The 22,265-nt window shown below is 47.2% G+C and overlaps 1 protein-coding gene across 1 annotated transcript in view; it reads right to left on the reverse strand.

The window, feature by feature from the left end:
- Nucleotides 1–8,980: 8,980 nt before the first annotated feature.
- Nucleotides 8,981–22,265, reverse strand: part of SMOX (spermine oxidase) — a 51,802-nt gene continuing 38,517 nt past the window's right edge. Inside the window, exons 4-7 of the mRNA XM_066548776.1 lie at nt 20,494–20,667; nt 17,002–17,701; nt 10,714–10,874; nt 8,981–9,460 (exon numbers count right to left, since the gene is read on the reverse strand). Of these exons, the coding sequence (XP_066404873.1) occupies nt 9,323–9,460; nt 10,714–10,874; nt 17,002–17,701; nt 20,494–20,667 (1,173 nt within the window). The 3' untranslated portion in view covers nt 8,981–9,322. The remainder of the gene's footprint in view (nt 9,461–10,713; nt 10,875–17,001; nt 17,702–20,493; nt 20,668–22,265) is intronic.

Below are 22,265 nucleotides of genomic sequence, written 5' to 3' on the forward strand. Positions count from 1 at the left end.
AGGAGATCCCTGCTCTTCATGGGCCATTCATTATTAATTCTCTTCTGTCCATGGCCAGTGAGTGTCCCTGCATGGCTGATCCAATTCCATCATCCCATGGGGAGATGCTGCGCCCAGGGGAGGAGCCAAGCATTCCTACCTGGATCCAATCTGAGGTTTGGGACAGCACAGCAGCCTTTGCCCAGTGCATTGCCAGAGGAGCAGCTTCTGCTGCCCTGCATTGCCAGAGGGAGCCCAGGCCCATCTCCAGCAGCCCTGGAGCTGCAGAGGAAAACTCCCCCCTTGTGCAGGATCCCTGCTCCAGCAGAGCCACAGCTGGCACTGCAGGAGGGCTGAGCCCCCATGGGATGGGGCTGTGCCACCCTCTGACACACAGGGGACAGGGCCTGCTCTGACTCTGGCAGTGGTTTGTTTTGTATTACTGCATTTTTATTTTATTTTTATTTTCTTCCCTAATAAAGAACTTTTATTCCTGCTCCCATCTCTTTGCCTGAGAGCCCCTTAATTTCAAAATTACAACAATTCAGAGGGAGGGGGTTTGCATTTCCCATTTCAGGGAGGGCTCCTGCCTTCCTTAGCAGACACCTGGCTTTTCAAACCAAAACACACCTCTTTAGTCAAGAAGAACGTGTACAATGTCCCAGCTGTCCCCAGGGCAGGGGTGAGCAGTGCTGAGCCTCCTCAGCAAGGCTCCTTCTCTCCCACTCCTGCACTTCCCAGTGGAAATGTTTGTCCTGGAGCAGCAGGCGTGGCTGCAGTGACGTGACTGCATAGCAAGGAGATGACACTGAGCACGGGCTGGGGCACGGGAGGAGCTGCAGGGCTGTGGGAAGGGACCCTGCTGCAGGCTGAGGGCAGGACTGGCCTGGGAATTCAAGGTCATCTGGGCACTTTGCAAAGTCCACAGCAAGGGCAGCTCAAGAGAGCTCTGGCAGTGATATGTTTGTATTTTATATATTTCTATATTTCTATATTTCTATGTTTCTATCTTTATATATAAATATATTTATATATTACAATTTTATATTTTATTTATATTTTACTTCTTTCTATTTTATAATTTTATGTTTATATATCTATAATTTTATATTTTATATTTAGCTATTTTTATATATATAAATTTATAAAATATAACATATATAAAATATATAAAATATATATAAAAATATAAAATAAATATAAAAATTTTTTAGCTATATTTATATAACCTATTTTATAGGTTTATATTTATATATTTTATAGGTTTGTATTTATATATTTGTGTGTATGTGTGTGCATATAAAAATCTTGTATTAATATTTTATTCTATAGAAATCTTACATCAAATTCTACATATAATCCTTAAAATGTGTGTAGATTTTAGATCAAAATATACTTCTATATTTATAAATTAGAAATTATTTATATATTTATAAATATATAAAAATAATTTTTATATTTATAAATTATAAATAATTTATATATTATATATTAAAATAAACAAATAATGTGAGAATATATATTTATTAGGAGTGTGTTTATATATATTTTTATATATTCTATAGAAATTTTACATCAAATTCTACATATAAGCCTTAAAATATGTCCATTTAGTTAGAGCCACTTGTGTCAGGAGGCAGTTTGATTCTTTAGGGATAGGGGAGTTTTTTTGTTGTTTAAAAGTGGAGGCAGAAGGGTTTCCTTGGGCTCAGCATCATGGAAGAGTCGTGAAGGATCTCCCTGCCCTTCCCAGCCATCCTGTCAGAACTTTGTGGGGAATAAATTGATGTTTTAATGCAGAGGGCAGCAAAAATTAAAGGATCAAAGCTCTCAGGTTGTCCCTAAGCCTGGGCAGAGAAGAAAGGCGTCAGGATGTGGCTGTGATGGAATGAGGTGGAGGAGCAGGATGGTGCCACCAGCACAGGGACCAACAGGCAGGACATGGGGTGGTCGCCTCAGACATCCTCAAAACAGGGGTCTGGATCTATCCTTACCCTAAAATGTCCAGTTCAGGCTCTGGCTCTGCTGGCAGAGAGATCAAAGTGTCCATGGACCATCTCAGGGGCACACCAACAAATCCACTGCCATGCCAAGGACCCTGCCCAGACTGTGGTCCCTCAGCAGGACAACACTGAGAGCAGAAATCCATGCAGGAGCAGAGATTCCAGGGTGAGATGGATTCTCCTGCTCACCCTACAGAGGGGTGCAAACTGATGATGAAGAAGGAGGACACTCCAAAACAAGGTCCTCGCTCAGGCACGTTTTTCTGACTGCAAATTGCACCGAGACCCAGTGCAGCCCCAGCTCTGCAGAGAGGCCAAAATACCCCTGTGCCACCCCATGGGACAACTGGAAACACCAACCACCATCCTCCCCATGAGCTCTGGGGTGGAAACACCAACCACCATCCTCTCCATGAGCACTGGGGGGGAAACACCAACCACCATCCTCTCCATGAGCACTGGGGGGGAAACACCAACCACCATCCTCCCCATGAGCTCTGGGGTGGAAACACCAACCACCACCCTCCCCATGAGCTCTGGGGTGTCTGAAACAACAACCATCATCCTCCCCATGAGCTCTGGGGTATCTGAAACGTCAACCACCACCCTCCCTATGACCTCTGGGGTGGAAACACCAACTAGCATCCTCCCCAAGAGCTCTGGGGTGTCTGAAACACCAACCACCACCCTCTCCATGAGCTCTGGGGTATCTGAAACACCAACCACCATCCTCCCCATGAGCACTGGGGGGGAAACACCAACCACCATCCTCTCCACGAGCACTGGGGTATCTGAAACACCAACCACCACCCTCTCCACGAGCACTGGGGTGTCTGGGAACACCAGCCCCAGCAAGGAAGCTCAAGGTGATGGGCACAGCCAGCACACATCCCACCGCATGTGAGGGAGGTTCAGATATGCTCAGGTGAGCAAGGAAGGGGAAGCAATGAGCCAGCTGAGAGGAGGTGGCAGGGAAGGACCAGATGGAGTCTGGAGAAGAGGACACTGAGGGGACACTCATCGGGGTCTGCAGCTACTCCTGAGGGACAGCACAGGGACAGCTCTGATCTCTGCTCCCTGTGACAGTGCCAGGATCCATGGAAATGGCCAGTGCTGTCCCAGGAGAGGTTTAGGTTGGAGATCAGGGAAAGGTTCTTCCCCCAGAGGGTGCTGGCACTGCCCAGGCTCCCCAGGGAATGGGCACAGCCCCAAAACTGCCAGAGCTCCAGGAGAGTTTGGACAACACTCCAGGGATGCACAGGGTGGGATTGTTGGGCTGCCTGTGCAGGGACAGGAGCTGGATCAATGATCCTGGTGGGTTCCTTCCAGCTCAGGATATTCCACAATTCCTGGCTTTTGCAGGAATCTTTTGGTCCTACCACACAGGAGCAAAAATTCAAAATTCAAAATTTGTCATCACAAAAATTCAACCCATTGGCCCAGGGAACAGGAGTGGGGCCAGGAGCAAGCAAAGATTGCTGCCTGTATCTATGGGCACAAGCACATCCAGGTGTCACCAAGATGGTCTGAAAACATGCCCAGGTCAGGAAGGAAGGATCCATTTGGATTTTGAAGCAGGACAGAAGCATCCATTGGGACTTTGAAGCGAGTTACCTGCAAGCAGGGACATTCAGGGTTTGCAGCTGTACTGCAAACGAGGGCAGGGAAGGGAAGGTTTGATTTGCTGTCCCCGTGCTGGAGTTTCCTGGAGATTTACAGCCCTCAGGTGGTGACTCGGAGCACAGCCCCGCTGTTATCCATGTTCCCATCTCAGCCTGGGTCAGTGCCCTCTCTCCCGGCTCTCCATCATCTGCACCCATCCACGTCACTCACAACAGCCAAAAATCCTCCCCTGAGCATCCCAAATCCCCTCCCAGTTCCTGGCATCTGCCAGCTCAGCCCTCACCTCTTGCCCAGCCAAACATGACATATTTAGCTCCACTGTTTTTGGTTTTGTTTTTTTTTTTACTCTCTCTCCTTATAAATCAGCTTTTCCAGCCCCTGCCTCTGCTGTTGTCTTTTCTCTTGGCAGTGCTCAGTTGCCAAATGCCTGACAAATGGCCCTCAGGCAGCCACCCTGGCCAGGGCCACACTGCCCATGAGAAAGGAGACACTGTTCCTCCTTCTCCAAGCATAATTCCCCTTTTTTTTCTTTTTTTTTTTCTTTTTTTTTTTTTTCTATTTTTTTGCTGTTCTCCCACTCGTGTCACTCATCTTACAGGCCCCCACAGCAAACCACCCACTGTGAGCCCACGAGGATAACTGGGGCTGGGGAATCTCTCCCTGTGCTTCACAAAAGGATTTTGGAGGGGGTTTTGCATTGGACCAGGTTGTAGCTGCTATCAGAGCCCTTTGTTTGGAGAAGTTCCACACCAGTTTCTCACCCCTTGTGGTTTGTCCAGCCTTAGCTTCTCTTTTGCAGCGTCGGGATTAAATGTGTGAGATGGTGTTTCTTGTTTGGACTCAGATATTTATTTGTTCTTATCTCTGTCACAGTCTCACAAACCCTGAGTTCTACAGCATTCCAACACGCTAAAAACTTGAGCCCCATCTCTCTCTCTACAAGGCCTTTTAGGGATAAACTGTCCAATTAAGAAATTACACCTAAATTATTTTTACTTTTAACCCAATAACCAGCCACCCATGGCCTGCAATGGGGACTTTTTTATCCAATTACACAAAACCACCCAAACCCATGGAGGACAAGGTGAAGAAGGACCAGCCTCTGCCCTAAAACCTCCATCTTACTTTATATATATATATATATATATATATATATATATATATATATATATATATATATATATATATATATATATATATATTACTAGATTCTAAAACTTTAAACTCTAAGTTTTCCACCCTGTGATATTACACACTTCTATTCAAACTCCACACTCACAATCCCAGCTCTGTCATTCAATTTTGGAAGCCTTCTCCATGGCCCCAGGTCAAATGCAGTGTTCTGTGCCTGGTAGCACAGAAAGTCTGAAATTCTCAGCATCCAGGGTTCCAACAGAAGGGGTCCAAGCCCATGGCAGGGGGTGGAATGAGCCTTAAGGTCCCTCCCAACCCAAAACATTCCATGATTCTACATCCCTGAAACTCAGAGAAATCCTCCATACCACAGCAGGATCTCACTCAGGACCTGATTAATCAGTTAATTCTCCAAAGGGACGCCTCGATTCCCTGGGGGATGGGAGGCTCCTGAGCCAGCCAGACACCAAACCCTGGGCTCTGGGTGTCCTGGGGGTCTGCAGGGTGCCCCAAACCTCACACATGTGGGCTCTGAGAGCTGGGACATCACCCAGCTCCTTCCATCCACCTTCCACAGCTCCTGCCAGCCCCCCAGGGATATCTCAGGCACCCTAGGGCACTCCGGGAATGGAAACAGAACCCACTGATAAAGGATCATATCTGTGCTCACCCCACTGCTCTTCCCTCACATCCTCCTGTGTCAGGTTGCAGATATTTCCTGGGAATAGTCCGATTCTTTACTATTTCTAGAGAATATTTTAATGCCACGAGATGGCAGCACAAAATCACCTTTCCCGGGGTGTGCTCAGCTCGCAGAGGCTGCTCCAGACCCTGCACCACGGAGAACTCAGTGGTCTCACCGCGGGGGCCACTCCAGGAGGAGAAAATATCCAAGTGCAGAGCCAGAACCCAGCTTTTCCATCCCTTGAACCACCCGCAGTTCCAGCACCCACTCATTGCCAGCGCTGCTGCTCCACTGAGTTTGCCTCAGGATCTCCCAGTGGCTCCCAGTCTCCTTTTCTGCTCTGGGTCTGTGTTTGCAAATAAATCAGCACCAGGGGAATTCCCTGGGCACTAAGCCCGATCCTTTATTTTATAATCAGAATCCCCTGACTATAAAATCAGAATCAGGGGATTCTGATGATAAAATAAAGCCTGGCTGGCTGGTGCCCACTTGCACAGTTCAGAGCCCAGTGTGGATCCTGGGACACTCCTGTCAGGAGGAAAGGGCTAAAACCCTGCAAAAAATCCTGCTGGAGCCATTAAATGTGCTGCTGCAGAGTCCTCATGGTCCCCTCTGTGCAGGGACAACCACAGGTCACTCCATGCCACAAACCAGAGAGTTTAGGGCTCTTTTCCAGCCTTAATTCCGTGATTCTGGGATTGGCCGCACGGTGACACTAACGGGGGGCTCTGCTCACACCGGGTTTGGGCAAGGAGGGGTGTGAAGGCAGAAGCCAGGACCTGCCCAGTAATTCCACCACTCTTCTAGTGGAATCAGGGCTCTGAGCACCTCAGCTTTTGTAAAAAAAAACCTCTTTTTAAAAGCATTTCTTGCTGTCACTCTGATTTTTTAAGTTTTTCAAAGCCTTCTGATGTTCACATTCTTGTAATGAACTGTCTCACACACCTTATGTAAATAACTTGTTGTTTTGCAGTCTTTTATAAAGGAGGAGAAATTTGATGGACTGTTGGTTTGTCCAGTGTCATTGGAGAGGTGGCACTGTCACCCTCCAACCCACTGTCACTTTTGGAAGTCTATAAATGTTGGAGTCAGAAATTAAAAATTCTCTTTTCGCCTTGGAAGAGCTGCACGTCTGTGTCATTTTGTGTCCCACAGTGACATCTTGCTAGGAAGTTCAAGGAGCAGAACCCCAGAATTGTTTAGTTTGGGAAATTCTGAGACCATTGAGTTCAACCATTCCTCCCAGCACTGCCAACACCACCACTGACCATGTCCCCAAGTGCCACATCCCCATGGCTTTTAAATCCCTCCAGGGACAGGGACTCCACCACTGCCCTGGGCAGCTGTGCCAGGGCTGGAGAACCCTTTCCATGATGAAATTTTCCTTAATAATAATCTTCTGAATAAAATTTTGTGGATGATTTTTCCCGGATCACCCAGGAAAGAGGCAGCCAGGGACAGCCATGGCCATTTCTCCCTGGTACCATCACCCACTGGGGTTTGGAGCCCCACCTCTGGCAGCACCCTGCTACCCTCCCCACACAGCCAGCCAGGAGGAGCAATTCCTCATTAATTCTGAGTAATTAGGTGCCTCTTACCTTCCCAGCACCCCCGTCTGCTTTCCACCAACCTTCATCCCTGAGCTCTTGGAATGAAGGTGTCACAGGTCTTGAATGAGAAGCAGTGTGGAGGGTCACAGCACCTCTCCTTGTCACATGCTCAGGGTGGCCTTTGCTGCTAATTTTAAATACCTCTGAGCAAACAGCTGCTAAATTTAGTGTCTCCAGAACATGAGCATCATTTTAAAGGCTGGCTTGCTGGTGAGTGATGGCAGCAGAGGAGAGAGGGGGATTGGCCTGACCCAGATCCCTGCTCAGCACAGCCAGACACCATCATCATTCTGTCTGCACAGAGCAGAAGAAGGAGCCCTCAAACTCTGGCCAACAGCACAGCAGCTTTCCCTGGATGTCCTGTGATAAAGAAGCCACAGGAATCACAGAATCATTTAGGTCAGCAAAGACATCCCAGGCCATCAAGTCCAGCTTTGACTGATCCCCACCTGGTGACCCAGCCCAGGGCACTGAGTGCTCCTTGGGGACTCCACCACCCCCCTGGGCAGCCCCTCCCAGGGTCTGACCATCCTTTCACTGAGAATTTCTTCCCAAGTTTCTTCACTGAAGAGAAAGCAACTCCTTGGTTTTTCCTGTGTCAGCCCCACATGCCCAAGGGATTTGGTTTTCTCCTCAGATTCCACTTTGCAACAGATCTGGCTGCTGGGAAATCAGCTCTGGTTCCTTGAGGTTGAGCTCTGAGTGACTGAAGAGTTTTTATCTCTCTTCAGTCAAGTGTGCTGCACTCTCTTCCCTCGGCCCAACTCCTTCTCAACTCAGTAACAGCATGAAAACAGATAAAAATGGGAGAAAAACAGCAATAAATTCAACATACCACCATCCTTCCCAGCTCCCCAGCAGCCAGGAAGGCATCCCACCTCCACACTGCAGCAGGGAATCAGCAGAGCTCAGCTGAACTTGGAGAGAACCAGACAGAGTTGGTGCCTCCTCTGCAGACATTTATCTTGGGATGCACTGACTCACCCTCTGGAGGGGGATTTTTCCCTCTCTCTGTCCCTTTTCCTCCCCTCTGTAACTCATTTATCAGCACAGCTCCCACCCCACACATAGGCAGAGGGAAGGGAGGCTTCACATGGGGCAGCAGATGCCAAAGCAGACACATCCCTCACTCCTCACATGCAGCTCTGGCCAGCAGCCAGCCAGATGGAGAAATGGAATGCAGGGAGATAAGGCAGTGGCTGAACGCCCATGGTCTTCACCCTGAAAACTTTTATTTTTGGAAACTGCTTAGATATCTTTAAACTATGCTGATGGCTACATTGTGTTCACTTGACTTTAAAGAAGCCCATGATTTATCTCTCTGAGGAAGTTAAAAAAAAAAGAAGTTTTTTTCTCATTCCTGATGGCAATTTCCACATGATGCAGACAAAACCTTGGGAGTCTAATATCTGGACTTAGTGACTAAGTGACATCTAACAGCTGGACTTAGTGACACACATCTGCACAGTCCAGGGGCTGCTTGGATGGGGTGAGTGCTCCTGCTACACTGAAGGACACACAAGTAAAGCATAAAGCAACAAAAGAATAACCCTGAGCTGGGAGGGACCCACAAGAATCATCAAATCCCACTCCTGGCCCTGCACAGGGCATCCCAAGAATCCCACCCTGAGCTGAGAGCATTGTCCAAACATTCCATGAGCTCTGGCAGCCTTGGGGCAGTGACCACACTGACCACAGTGCTGTCAGCTCTGCCCTAACCAGACCCTTTTTGGTCAGGATTGTATTGCTGGCAGAGGAAATCTCCAGTTTGGATACATTATTATACAAACACCATTTGTGTAATGTGTTTCTGACCTATTTTCAACCTGGTTTCCTCCTATTCCAAATTTTATAGGAAGAGGAAAAAAAAATCCTATTTTTGTAATGTTGAATAAAAGAGTTGGAAGTTACCAAGTGAAGTGTCCAGGAAGTACCACAGCACCCAGTCTTTTTATTACAACATTTATTTTAGTATAGAAGGCACTTACAATACAGAAAGAAAAAAGAAACAAAAGGAACATGATAGGCACCAAAAGTAAAATTAGAATTAAAATGACAGAGAAACAGTTTACCAGACCAAAAGGAGCACCCTTCCCTGTTAACAATACAGCACATGGAAATGAAGCTATTGATGGCTAACATTTTTTAACAATTAGAGCTTTTTATTTTTTAATTTTTTTTTAATAGAAAAGATAAAAGGCTGTTCTACTGCGAACTGAAATAAAAGAGAACTCCTCCACAGAGCTGCAGGAGGATGTGGGAGGTGGTGGTGGTCAGGCAGGGCTCCCTCAGGCTGGGCACTGCAGCAGGTCCTGGTACATCTCAATGAGCCGAGCAGCCTCCCTCTGCCCCGAGAGCACAGCCCCGTGGGTGGTGGAGTAATACTTCCTGTGAGTGGCCTCCCCTGAGAACATCACCTGCATGGGCTGCAGGGCACAGCACAGGGGACACACATCAGCACACGTCACTGGGGAGCATCACCGGAGACAAACTTTCTGTGCCCTCCCACACAGGATGGTTTGGGTTGGGAGGGACCTCCAAGATCATCCAGTGCCACCCCCTTGTCATGGCAGGGACACCTTCCTCTATCCCAAATTGCTCCAAGCCTCTCCAGCCTGGCCAGGGACACTGCCAGGGGTTTTCATCTATTTTGGAGGGCTGGTTCTCAAAACCCCCACAAGATGCCAGTTCCAAAAACCTCCACCAACCTGCAGGAGGCACAGAGCACCTGCTCGGTACCATCTCCTCCCTTTGCTCCCCTAAATCACACTGCAGACTTTTAGGCATTAAGGGAATTTTTCTTCTGGACAGCAACTTCAGAAGAATAACAGCCATGTCTCAAAACCCACAGCATTTTATCTCTTATACCAATAGTGAGGTGCTTGCTAGAACTGCAACTCGGATTTGAGGCAGGAATTTCTGGGAGGATTTCCCTGGGAACCACACAGAAAAATTCCTAAAGCTCCTGCTGGGTCTTCTTAAGTAGATTTCTGCACTGAATACAATTATTTCTGCTGGGGCCAAGCTCTGGTGGAGGAAATGGACTGGGCAGCTGCTTGAAGGCTGCATTTTCATCAGCCTTTGGATTTGGACACATAACCCTGAGTGATGGGGTGAGTTTGGCTTAATGTGATCCTGAGCTGTGTAACCACCTCCATGTGTGCTCCAGCTCTCCTTGCTAAATTCAGAAAGCCAAGGCAGTGCCTGGGGAGAAAACTCATCATCCCCTTCCAAGGACTGGGCCTCCCTCAGCCTGCACTGCCAGCACAGAAAGATTTCCTAATATGAACCCCTGACACATTCAGACCTAGACATTAGCAGGGTCATAATCATAATAATAATCCTTGAAACAAACTAGCACGTGCTTCCCTGAGGAATTCTGAACTGGACAATAGGGCTGATGGTCACTAAAGGACAATATCACAATTCCAAAAGTCACACACATGAGCAGCTCTTGATAAATTCAGGTAGAGATGAGGGAATCCCTGAGACGTTGGCATTCCAAACGTTACAGAGGTAAAATCCTACACACATCTTTTGTACAAAAAAAAATAGAATGGGGAAACACACTACTGGAGGCCAAATCATGGGTTTTCCCTTCCAACCTCCCTCCCCAAAAAGCTGCTGCCCAGTGTCCCATCAGTTTTACTGCCCCAGGGCCCATCTGGGCCATACTCACAGGAGATTTGGAGCTCTCAGCATAAGGCAGTGGTTTCGCCAGTTTCTCCACGTCGGCCCCACTAGACCCAACCTGGGTGTAGGAGTAGGATCCACGGAAGTGGGGATTGCTGCCCCAGGAGGACCGCAGGATCCGGCGAGGTTTCGGAATGTTTGGATTCCCTGGGTGGAAAGGGGAAGGCAAAAAGTCAGACTGTGTCCAAGAGGGGAAGAGGGCAGTGCCTGAGCAAGGTGTGGGTGCCAGGGATTCCATCTTATTTATTCAACATCCAGCCTAGCAGAGCCCCCAAACCAGATGTCCCTTTCATTATGGAGTTTTAACTCTTTATGTAACAGAAATTGCCTCCCTTTTCATCACAGCTCTTCCATTTTCCAGGGTGTTGGGGGAGTCCCCACCCCTGGAAGTGTCCAAGGAACAGCTGGATGAGGCACTAAGTGGCCTGGCCTGCTTGATAAGGTGAGGAATAGATCACAGGTCAGACTCCATGACCTTGGAGGTTTTTTCCTCCTTAAATGATTCTGTGATTTGTTTTGGAAAGGAGCATTAAAATGTTTAGATTCCTAAAACACTGGGGAGCTTCAGGAAACCTTGGACACAGCCTGGTTTGGAAATACAAAGCATCTTCTGGTCACATTTGCAGTGGGGAGCCTGGTGGTAATCAAGCATGTGATTGATCTCACCAAAATTTAGGCATCAGAGTGCCCAGTCTGAATTGGATGTTTAGGTAGCCTTGTGAGAGAGGAGTGCCTCCAAAGAGGAAAGAAGGCAAATCTTCTTTATGTGGGGACATTGAAAAACCTGTCAGGAAGTTCTCAAAACCTGGATTAACTCATTCCAACAGCTTCCCATAACAGTTTCCCCCCAAATGAAGCTAAAATCCAGGAGACTCTATTTAATGCACAAGGCATGGAAAGAAGGCTTTTGAGGCTGGAAGCAGGATTTCTAGATTGCTGTAGGATTTCCACTGCCAAGAGGATGTAGGACCTAGAGGTGAAGAATGCACCCACAACAGGGTCATCATCAGCCACTGTCCCCACCCCAAGGACTTTGGAGAACATGAGATCCAGGACTGCAGCCACCAGCTGGTGGCACAAGAGCCTCAGGTACAAGCAGGGAGAGTCACACTTGGGAGATCTCTTGCTGGGCTGGTTTTGGACCATCTCAGTGCCACTGCTTTTGTTGGAGTTCCGTGATCGTATCTGGCGTGGCAGGAGAGGAACAGAGGGACATGGAGAATTCCAGTGAAGAGAAATTCCCTCTGCAGGAGCCAAGATCCACCCTTGAGGCAACATCACATACCCAGGCAAGGTTTAGCTACCTGAACCTTGGGCCGAGTCTAAACCTTCCACAGCAAGGGGACTGGAACTGGATGATCATAAAGGTCCCTTCCAACCCAAACCATTCTATGATTCTTCATGGAAAGGGTTGTCCAGCCCGGCCAGAGCTGCCCAGGACAGTGTTGGAGTCACCACCCCTGGAGGGGTTTAAAAGCCATGTGGATGTGGCACCTGGGGACATGTGACAGTGGTGGCCTTGGCAGTGCTGGGGGAATGGTTGGGATCACTGATCTTGAAGAGCTTTTCCAGCTCAAGTAATTCTGTGATTCCAGAAGACAGTCAGCACAAAAAGTAGGAGTTTTGAGATATTCACATCCTTTGCCTGCTTCAGACCCTGACTCTGTGACAACTCAAGATGTTCAGCCTGCCATGAGGCAACCCAAATTCCCCCCACTTTCTTCATCCCAGTTTAGAAGGAGACACCCAAATGTAAACCCTGGTTGGGCACTGCATCATTTAGCTCTCATAAGCTATTATTTAGCTGTGCCTTCAATTCCCTAAAATCAAGAGCAGGTCCTGGTTCAGCTTCTGCTTTCAGGAGTATCCTGTCAGCCAGAGCTATGGAATAAGGGGCTGGAACAAAGCAGAGGATGGCTTGCCCAGAGTACTCTGTGAACACTTTAAAACCAGGCCCCAGATCAAAATATGGCCCAGACTAGCAAATAAATATATCCCACAAACAAAACACATCCTACAAAGCAATGTTGTTTCAGGAGTAATGGCTTTGCATAACAAAGGCCTCTAAAATATGTTCCTGCAAGACTCTTCAAAGCAGAAATGCCTGGAAGTGGAAAGCCCAAGGGAGTCTGAGATCTGGGAGCTCTCAGATGTGTCAAGGAAATAAGCTATCATGTTTTATTTTTGAGGGCTGTGGCAAAGCCCAGGAGAACACACCATGGAAGCTGTCAGAGAACACTCCCCAAGCAGGGCCAAGGCACCCACCCATCTCACTGCACTGCACTGCACAAAAACAGCATATGAAGAGTTTTCAAGTAAAAAGAGTCTCTGCAGTGGCCTGGTGGTGCCTCTTCCAAAGCTGGGGCATGTTTCCATATCCACATCCATCCACATGAGCTCCTTCCAAGGTCTCCAGCACATCAGGCCACATTAGCAAGACCCAAGTGTCCACTGTGCAGCAACTGTGGCCCTGCAATTCTGCAATTCTGCACCTTTTAATGCAAGCAGCTGTTTCTAAGAGGAAAATCAGGAGACCCAGAGGGGGCTTTGGTTGAAGGTCAGACAGGAGCACAAGCTCTGATTCTGAGCAGTTGTTTGAAGACAGAAACTGCAAAGACTGAGAGCCACAGTCCTTCAAGGAACGTCCTTCACTGGACTTTCTCATTCTGCTTTTAAACAGGGTAAACAGCCTTTGTCTACAGATAAAAGTAACAACACAGATGTGGAAACTTCTCCATTTCCACCATCCAAAGAGATTAAACGGCTAAAGAAAGGATGTTGGCCTTCACTAAAACAGGAAGGTACATATCTTCATGCCACAGATTTCCACTTTTGAAGCTATGCAAGACAACTCCCTGTGCCTCACACAATCCCATTTTTTCTTCAGCTCCTGGGACCTGTGGATACAGAGGTTTACTGGTTATGGGGCTGGCTGAATTACCATACAATCAACTTACCAATCTAAATTAAGGCACCTAAATTTATTTGCCTACCTGAGAGCAGGATGTAAGACTCCACCAAGGGAGATCTGTGGTACTGCCCCCATACCAGTGACTACAACCACCGGAGTGGCTACCCCAGACACCCACATGGGACTGGGAGATGTGATGCAGAACCCAAAACAGATCTGTTCCCCTCCTGGAGGAAAACTCAGGGCATCTCCAGCTGCAGCCTGCCAGGCTCCAGTGATCCCTTCAGCAGGGAGCCTCTGGCTTCCTACTCTGGGAGCTTATCCAACAAAGAAGGCAGAGCAAGGCTCCTAATTGCTCAGAGGTATTCTATTTAATCAGATTTGGAGGACACTGCTTTTCACCATCCAGTTGTGAAAAGCAGTAATTGCTGGTGGTTCTTAGGTTAGAACAATCCTCAGAGCTTTTCACAGCAAAGCCAGATAATCCCCAACACCGAGCTGAGAGGAAAATTGAAGGTCAGTTCTCAAAGAGATTCTCAGTATGAACCTAAAAGAATGGATTTCACTTAAAACTGGTATAACATACTCTGAAGGCAAAGAAAAGGCCACCATGAGCAACAGACCGGGAAAACACAGTGAAAGATGGGAACCTACCTGGTAACGCATGAATTCTTTCTCAGAAGAATAAAAGCATGGGGCATTTCATCCCCAGTGCATGAAAGGCAAAGGGAACATTAAAAGGCTCAAAGTATCTGCTTCATTACTGAATATAAGGCTCCCTCTCTACTCAACAGAGAAAAGCTGCTTCAGAAGATGTCACAGAGCACCAGGTGAGGTGTGGAAGATCTGAGCTGCCCTATGGAAGATCCAGGCTTTCCACAGAGGTGAGGATCCTGGCAGGACCAGTTTCCTACCTTGGTTAGCTGACCTGTGTGAGCTTGAGTGGTGGGAAAGCCTTTCAGAGGTGGGTTTGGTGGTGCTAATTGGACCAGGGGAGTGCAGCCGTGCTCAGAGGTGGCCATAGGTGTATCATGGGCTGCTGGTCTAAGTCCCTCTCACACTCCCCCTGGAACAGATCAAGGGAAGGTGCACAGAGAGCTGAGCAGAAGGGAGGTGCACAGAGAGCTGAGCGTGCTTCTGTTATTTCAGCCAGCCTGGCACCTGGCCCAGATCAGCCCTGAGGTATTGCTCCTTCTGGGAACCTCTGGGGAAAACAGGAGCAAGGGAAACGGGATAAATCCAGCTCCCTTAGCCAGGGAATCCTGCAAGAGAATGAAAAGTGAAAAGGTTTTCTACCAACAAGGGCATTGGGGGCAGAAAGTGGAACACGTCATGTTGGGTAACGGGTGCTCCAAGAGCAGGTTTTCCTCTCACGGTTTTGAGCAGCTGCAAGGCCACTTCTCAGCTGATGCACAAAATGCTCATTGCAGGGCAAGGGCCTGGTAAATCCAGTCTGGAATTCTCCAAGGAGAGCTAACCTGGGATTAGCTGTGTGGAAGAGCCTGATGGACAGTGACCAGGTGCAGCATCAGCTGGAAGAGCAACTGCAGCACAGACCCAGGGCCCAGAGCCTCATATTTCCCTGCTGGGAGGAGAGGAACATCCAACACACGTAAACAGTCACTGTGAAAAAGCCCAAGAAGGAAGAGGGAGAGCAAACTCGCACATGCCAAACCACAACAGACCCAAACAGCCAAATTCCCACTCATGAATTGAAGTGGGGTTTGGAATTTTTTTTTTTTTATTTTAATAGGCCTTAAGCAAGAAAAGCTGCAACAAACAAGGTTGTTTGTACATTCAGGACTACAACAACTTGGCCTGTGAGAGAAGAGCCTCCTGCTAAGCCTGGGTAGAGCAGCAGTTCCCTGCTGGGGTCAGGGGAAAGATGGCACATGGGGACTGATGTGACATGGGGACACCCAACACCCCTGAACACCACCAGCTCAGGAGGCACAGCTGAAACAAGGGTGCAGGCTTGGGCACTGAATGTGGGCTTTTCAACCCAGAGTCTCTACCCTACAGCTCCTGCCGAGAGTGGTAAAACCTCTTTGGGCTGTAGTCAGTTATGCAGGAAATCCTCAGATTCCAGGGTCCTTTCAGGAAAAGGGTTCTTCACTCAGAGGTGCTGGAACAGGCTCCCCAAGGAATGGTCACAGCACCAAGCCTGACTGGGCTCAAGAAGCATTTGGACAATGCTCTGAGGCACAAAGGGATTGTTGGAGTGTCCTGTGCAGGGCCAGCAGCTGGACATGATGATCCTGATGGGTCCCTTCCAACTCAGGATATTCTGTGATTCTGTGACTCTCTGGATCTCCATGTTGTTGGTAGCAAATGGTCAGTAAGGGAAGGGGAAAGCTGCACTTGTGAAGGCAAATTTCTCCAGTTAGCTGGAGCTCCATGGACAAGAGGTAAGGTTGGAAACCCCCTGAGTGCTGAGACTGGGCTAACACCAGCTAGCAGGAAGATATAAATCATTTAATCACAGGAGCCATCTCTAAAATAGCATAAACTGCATCTAATCTTGGAAGATGCTCCTCTTATAAGTGCTAGCAATTCTCTATCAATTCAAAACTCTTATTTCAAAACTGCTGTTAAGTCCCCCACTATTTCTTTCAGTGTTAGTACCTTACACCTGCACTTGCACAGTGTCTCCCATCAGAGCATGTCAAAGACTCTCAGATAAAGAAATCCCTTTTCCTGGGAAGGTGTGTGACCTCTAGAGAAAGTGACTGTGGACAAGCTAAAGCCCAGCATCCAAGTGTTATTCCTTTAAGTGATTTTATTTGGATTTTCTCAGTGTAATACACCTAAGATTTGCCTCAGTCCAACTGCTGCCCTTAAAGTGACGTGTGATCACAGAACATGAAACCTGTGAAGTCCAGGAAGGTTTCAGTGATGCACCCAGAAAATGGGAACTCTCAAGATCAATGAATTTTTTTAAATTTAGGTCTTGGAGATTATTTCCATCGATCTGATACTGAATGGAAGTCAGGGGTGTGATTCAACCACACCTCAGCTGATCTAAACAGGTTCAGTTTCTGAAGGGGCCGTGCTGCTCTCCACAGCTGAGATCAGCCCTCAGAGCCCGACAGCTTCAGCTGCTGAAGAGTTATTTGTGATTCAACAAAGCAGAGGATGTGGAATCCTCCAGCACTTCTGCCCATCACTTCCTGAGCCGGTTTATCAGCCCCTCTGTATAAATAGCTCTCAGGCACACCCAAGCAGGAGCTATGCTGGAAACACACGCACATTCAAAGGGACACAAAATGCCAAAGAACTAAAAATGACTTTAAAGCATTTCCTTCCTTGTGGTTATGTGATTCCCCAGCCCCATGCTCCCTCTCCCACCAGAGCACGCCTGACCTGTAAATTTACGTAGCATTTCGGTGCAGGTTTCTGCCACAGTTTCATCATCACACTTCTCCATAATCAAAGCCTCTTCTCCACAGATCCAGCCACTGAGGACGTGGCCATACCTCTCGGGTGGGTACAGCACATCAAAGCTGCAGATCTTCTTGTACCACAGCTCCTCAGGGTAAGTCAAGCTCTCGCTCTCCGCCTCGTCTTCCCAGACAAACTGGATGCTGTTGCACTCAGAGCTCCAGAAAGGCTCTTCAAACTCCAGGAAGATCTTGTCAGTGGTATTGATCCCCAGTTTCTCAATGGCCATCACCTTCTCCTCAGGCAGGCGGGGATGGAACAGGCTCTCGTGGCGCTTCTTCAAGACTCCCAGGGACACAGTCACAATGACGTGGTCAGCTGGGATGAACTCACAGTCCTCGCACTCTACGAAGACATTGGAGCCCTTGTTCTCCTCGGGGAGGTCACTGTTGTGGTCAGCCACCCTCTCAATCTCCTGGCTGACCGACTGGTTCCAGTGGATGCACTTGACCGGCTTGCGGAGCTGAATGACAGACTTGGGAATGGAGCGCGCCAGGATCTCCACGATTTTAATGAAACCACAAGGAATGACGTGATGAGCCCCGGGGATTTCGGTCCATTCCCCAAATTCACTCAGCGACACTTCATCCATGCTGTGGGAGCTGCTCTCACAACTCTCTACCTAAGGAAAAGCAACACAAAAGCAACGTTGCCACAGAGCAACTCCTTTAGCCACAGCACAGCTCTGCAAGGGCACAGAGGAGCTGCATGAGATGACTGAATTCCACTCATGAAAGCACAGAATTACACTCTGAAACCAGGTTAGTTTTGCTAGTAAAGAAGTGCCTGGCCATAGGGTCTGACAAATATCACTCCTTAGCCTTTCTTGAAACCAAAGAAACCATTTTGTCATGGTAAAGAGTTGGAGTTGCATTGTCCAGAGTTCAGAGACCAGAGGGCTGGAGCCCCTCTGATCTGAAGAAAAATTGAGAGATGGGGCTGTTCAGCCTGGAGAAGAGAAAGCTCTGGCAAGACCTCCTGACACCTTTCAGTACCTAAAGGTGCTACAAAAGAGCTGGAGAGGGACTTTGGACAAGGCCATGGAGTGACAGGAGAAAAAATTATGGCTTTAAACTGATGGTCAACTTAAATTAGATAGGAGGAATAAATTCTTCCTTGTGAGGGTGGTGAGGACCTGGCACAGGGTGCCCAGAGAAGCTGTGACTGCCACAGCCCTGGAAGTGTTTTCAAGGCAGGCTGGATGGGACTTGGAGCAACCTGGGATAGTGGAAGGTGCCCTGCCCATGGCAGAGGATGGAACTAGATGGTCTTTAAGGTCCCCTCCAACCCAAATCATTCTGTGAATCTAAAATTCCATTATGTCTTTGCTTCTGCACAATTCTGGGTTAAAGTTCTGGTTTCTATCCTTTAAAACCCTCTGCAGTGGCCAGGATCTGCTGCCTGGTACTCCTACAGCAGAACCTGGAGCCGCGTTAATCAGATGCTCATTCCAACGCTAATAAATGTTCCCACGAGGAGCCACAAAAAACTTCTGGCAGCTCTTTGTGCTGTCTGCAGCTTTCAGCATGCTGTCAAACAGTCAGCAATCAGCCAGCTAACAATCTGCCAGAGGTGAGAGGACCCAGCACAGGAGGAACTGAAGGAGACGGAAAAGGGAAATGCCAAGATGTGAGCCACGTGTGTTTGATGTGATTACCAAAGCTTTAGATCCATTAACCTGTTGGTTAATGTTTGTAGGAGTATTAAGCATAGCTGTAGCTCCCAACAATCCCTGGAACAAAGGCAGGATGTTTGGCCTGTCTTGTGATAAGCTTCTAATGATAATCCTGATGCACGGGACACAGTGATCTTAAAATCTTCACATCACCAGAGTCACAATTGCTCGCACACTGTAATTCTCTAAGCAATTTAAGGAATATTACAATTCCTTGCCTCAAACTTTGACCTGTTTTCCAGACCTTTCCACACTTTAGTGACTGTGCTTGGAAGCCTGAAAAGCCTAGACCTTCTTGCTGTGGAGCACCCTGGTGCAGGGCAGGAACCTGTGCTGGGACAAAGCCAACAAGTCAGGGTTGTACCAGCAGCTCCCAGGCTGCTCCTGTGCCTCAGGGACCAACAGGTGCCTTCCCTGTCCTGGTCACTGCCTGGTGACTCCAGTGGAGACTGAGTGAAGACCCATTTTTGGACTGTGCTGTAGTTCCACCCTACCCAAGCACTTCCCAGACCTCCCTCCCCCAGGGTGACACAACACAAAACCCATGGATCCTCACCCTGCCTGGATGCTCCAACAGGACACTCCTCACTATGAAGTTAAATACTGGTGGCTGTTTGATTCTTTCAACCATGGAGGCAAAATGCCAGGGGGGGGAAAACAAGCAACTACCAAGACAGGTTAATCCCCACTCTGCCATCTGATAGTCTAAAGTATGAGAAGCTTTGTTTTTCTCAGTTATTTGCATGAGAAGGGATTTGCAAGACGTGCAGAAACAGCTCTGACTGTGGCAGCCTGAAGCAAGCAGAGGAAAAACCACCAGAAACCCAGAGCTGTATCCAATGACTTAACCCAATGCTGCTATTTGGGTAACACAATAAATAACTGAGCTTTACATGGCAGCTGTGGGGACACCCTGTGAGAAGAGGTTTTGGGTGAGGATGATGAGGTATCAGGCTCAGGACACCAGGGTTCAAACCTCAGCTTTATCTCAAATCTCCTGTGAGACTTTAGGTCTTTATTCCTCTTTGGTTTAGCTTCCCATCTGAAAAGAGTGAACTCATGACAAAGTGCTGCTTGCCTCCCCTGCCTCATTTCAGAAGCTTTTAAGTCATCCTAATTGAAATTAAAATGACTGATACACTCTACTCATGGAGTGCTTGATGCAGCATTAAGTCCTCATCCCACAGAGAACTCATTTAGCCAAGGCACTGAGGAGATAAAAAGAACTATGGAAGCCATGTGGAAAGCTGGTTTTATACAGTCTATCTTGGATTTTATTGCTTTACCTTCAAAATGCTTTCTGGGGATTTCTTCAGCAAATTACTAGCATCAAAATTACATTTCTTCTGGTCTCTGAGAGGTAAAAAACACTCAGGCAGGATCAGTGAGTGCAGGTGTAAGTCACAAGATAAAACATTACTAAAAGAACCTGACAATAGAGTAGTTTCAGGTGGCAAAAAAAAAAACCTAAATCACACCAGAAAATTTAACAAGGCCTAGGAAAGCCTCTTCTGTTAAGACAACTGGGGTTTTAAGGCAAGAAAAAAAAATAAAGGCATTATTCCTTGCAGCCCACTGTCTTTGGATCTGAGTTGAGAGGGAAAGTTGTCAACAGAAACACAAACTACAAACGAGCACAGAAAGCAATTTCCAGGGCTGGGTAGGGCTCAGCCAGGTGCCCTGAGGTTCAGGATTTGTTTGCTCCAAAAACAAAACACCCCAATGATGTGCACGCCTACCTTCAGGTACTGCTGGATCATGGCCAGTTTCAGCCTCTTGACGGCCTCCGTGTCATCCGGGTCGGCCTTGACGCGTTTGCGCACGACGTCCCGCGTGAAAACGCCCACGCTGTTCTGGCTCTCAGCATTGACTGGTTTACCTCGTTGGAAGAACTCCTGAGTCAGGTTATAGACCTGCCAGAGACAGGACACAAGGATCATCCAGCAAGATGCTCCTTCAGCTGTCCCAACCCAGCACATTCACGTCCCTCCCCACATCTGATAAAAAGCACCGGCTCTTCTCCCACCTCTGTGTCCCAGGTTGATACCAGCCCTTCCACCCTCTCCATTATTTAGAAGGAATCCACCAGAGTGGGTGAATTCAGTTTCACAGTTATTTTTCTGTTGTTCCATTTATGGGGATTTTTGAAGGAATTTTGAATGAGTTAGAGATGGGATTTTTGAGTTTTTTAGATCATGTGATTTATTTTTCTTATCTTCTACATAGACAGGAAGGGTGAGCTTGGCTCACATCTTTACTGCATGGTCTAGTTATAAGACCTCTTAAGGATTTATTGATTAATAAAACACTGTTAATAGGATATTTATGTTTTTGACTTAACCCTTAAGTATTTAGTTTTATGGACTTATGCTACAGAGTAAGCATAAGTCTGTAAAACTAAATATTTAAGGGTTAAGTCAAAAACAGCTTTCTTAGCTAATTATGTTATGATACATAAACCTGCAGTACTGTATTCTAAAACTTCTTGCTCACCTTTGTAACTACTTTTATTTTTTTCTATATCTTAAATTCTAAAACTCGAAACTTTCCTCTTTTTAACTCACCATGTTTCTGCTTTAAACTATAAATCCATATTCTTGCTTCTAGTACTTAAGTTTGGAAGACTTTTCCAAGGTCTCAGATCAAATCCTGTGCTTAATTCTAAGCTTTGACTTACAGGCCCAAAGTTCTGAGAATTCCCCGCACTTTGGATTCCAACATCCGATGAAATCGGGAAGCAACAAACAGCAAAGGAATTCTGTATGCACACACATTTTACTTGAGCACAGGACAGGTAGAAATCCATGGAAAACAGTGACATCTCTAGAGCCCCTCACCAGGAGCCACAGTAAAAATCCCTTGTAACAAACTGATCATCTTTGAAGATATTCCTGGTGGTTTTTAACCCCAGTTTTCCATACAAGCTACATAAAAGGCAAGGAAACACCATCCAACTCAGCCCACTGCTCGTGGCTGTCTGGGAAAACTTGTATTTCTATCTACAATATTGCCAGAAGAGCCTGCAATTGCATCATGGCTCTTCCTTTTTATAGAAAAAAAAAAACTTCAGGAGGAATCTTTTAACACAGGAAAGCTTTCAAAAGATGCCTCTCAGAAATGCAGCACATCCCATTAATGATTTGTTTGTCCAGAATGTGTCCCCTTCTCATTCATCTCATACCACAGGGTGAACAATACTCTTACATCTCTGTTTGGGGTGTTTCTCCTGTCAAAGATGGTTTAATTACACCTTATGATCATTTTTTGGAGACAGATGATTTGTATGTCAAGAAGTTGAAAGCTACAGTAAATATCTGGTACAAAGCTGGTAAAAAACTGGCAGCCTTGCCTTCAAAAAGCTCCTGGAGCTTTCCATTCCCTGCTGAGAGGGCTAATCCACTATGGTTTATGTTCTTCCCACTCCAGTTTTCCCCAAGAGCTTGATTTTATCTTGGGTTTTAGGAATAAAGTGAATTTGAGGAGGCAAAATACAGGGAAGAAGAGGAAAGGG

Source organism: Molothrus aeneus, chromosome 4 (assembly GCF_037042795.1).
Source record: "Molothrus aeneus isolate 106 chromosome 4, BPBGC_Maene_1.0, whole genome shotgun sequence".
In the NCBI taxonomy this organism is placed as follows: Eukaryota; Metazoa; Chordata; class Aves; order Passeriformes; family Icteridae; genus Molothrus; species Molothrus aeneus.